The sequence below is a fragment of the Marmota marmota genome, unplaced genomic scaffold, assembly GCF_001458135.2.
Source record: "Marmota marmota marmota unplaced genomic scaffold, marMar, whole genome shotgun sequence".
Classification (NCBI taxonomy): domain Eukaryota; kingdom Metazoa; phylum Chordata; class Mammalia; order Rodentia; family Sciuridae; genus Marmota; species Marmota marmota.
In genome coordinates, this window is record NW_026000057.1 from 14,315,538 (window position 1) to 14,316,573 (window position 1,036).

The 1,036-nt window shown below is 48.6% G+C and overlaps 1 protein-coding gene across 3 annotated transcripts in view; it reads right to left on the bottom strand.

Moving 5' to 3' along the window:
- Pdgfc (platelet derived growth factor C) overlaps positions 1-1,036 on the bottom strand; it is a 211,876-nt gene extending 210,840 nt beyond the window's left edge. Inside the window, exon 1 of one of the 3 annotated variants that reach the window (XM_048813561.1) lies at positions 607-1,036. In XM_048813561.1, the coding sequence (XP_048669518.1) occupies positions 607-724 (118 nt within the window). In that variant the 5' untranslated portion in view covers positions 725-1,036. The remainder of the gene's footprint in view (positions 1-606) is intronic. The other 2 variants (XM_048813562.1, XM_048813563.1) reach the window with 2 other exon arrangements.

Genomic DNA, 1,036 nt, shown 5'->3' on the forward strand with positions numbered 1-1,036 from the left:
AATATATATATATATATATATATATATATATATATATATATATATATATATATATATATATATGCATAAGAGAAGTACTTTTTTTTTCATTCCCCTAAAACACGTCCACACGGCCTCTTGACCTCTGTATTTATCTACTTATTGATTAATTGATGCCTTTTCACCTAAAGTGCTTCAATTAATGCAGTCGGTACATTTCCTGATGCCCCCACTGCCACCCCCTCCCCCAACAAAGTCAAACATCCCAAGACTCATTCATTTTGGATTCTCTTCTAAAGGCAGTTCTTGAACTTCTAACTCAGGCAATGCGCGATCCTGCAATGTGCGTTTGAACTGATGTTCACAATCGCTCCCAGAATGTCCTCTCCCTAGCTGAGGCTGCTGTGGCACTCGCGTTGCCCCGTTAAGAGTTTTGTGGCAACTCCTAAAGTTGCAAACTACACGTAACCTCCAAAAGTCCACGCCAATGAACGGAGCGCGCATTTGCATGGATAGAGAGACCAGGATACCCTCGCGGGCTGGTCTACATCACACACCAACGCACAATGCCAACGTTAACACACACAGCGAGAATCGAGAAGGGGGAGCGTGGGGGGAGAGACTCACCGTTCTGTTCCTTGTTGCTGGAGAACTGGAATTTACTACTCAGGTTGGACTCAGCCTGAGTCCCGTGAATCTGGCCGGCCAGGGCAGATGTCAGCAGGAGAAGCCCGAAGAGGAGCATTTGGCTGAGTAGGGCGAGAGCTCACTCACGGCGGGCACTTGGGAAGCGGCGACTCCGGAGTCTTTCACCACCGCCTAGGGAAGGCTGCACTGGGGTGGAAGCGCCGAGCCTGCTCTGGCAGCAGAGAATCGCAGGGTAGTTTCCACATAATCCCATCCAAAACTTTTTCCTAGAGCCCTCTTCTGTGTCTCCAGTTTTTGAAAAGGATCAAAGCAAAACCTGGACCTGAACCAGTTTCCCAAGGTTTAAACAAATCCTGAGCTGTGCCGAAGTGGTGGGGGTGGGGGTGAAGGCGAGGGAGGAAAGAGGGGG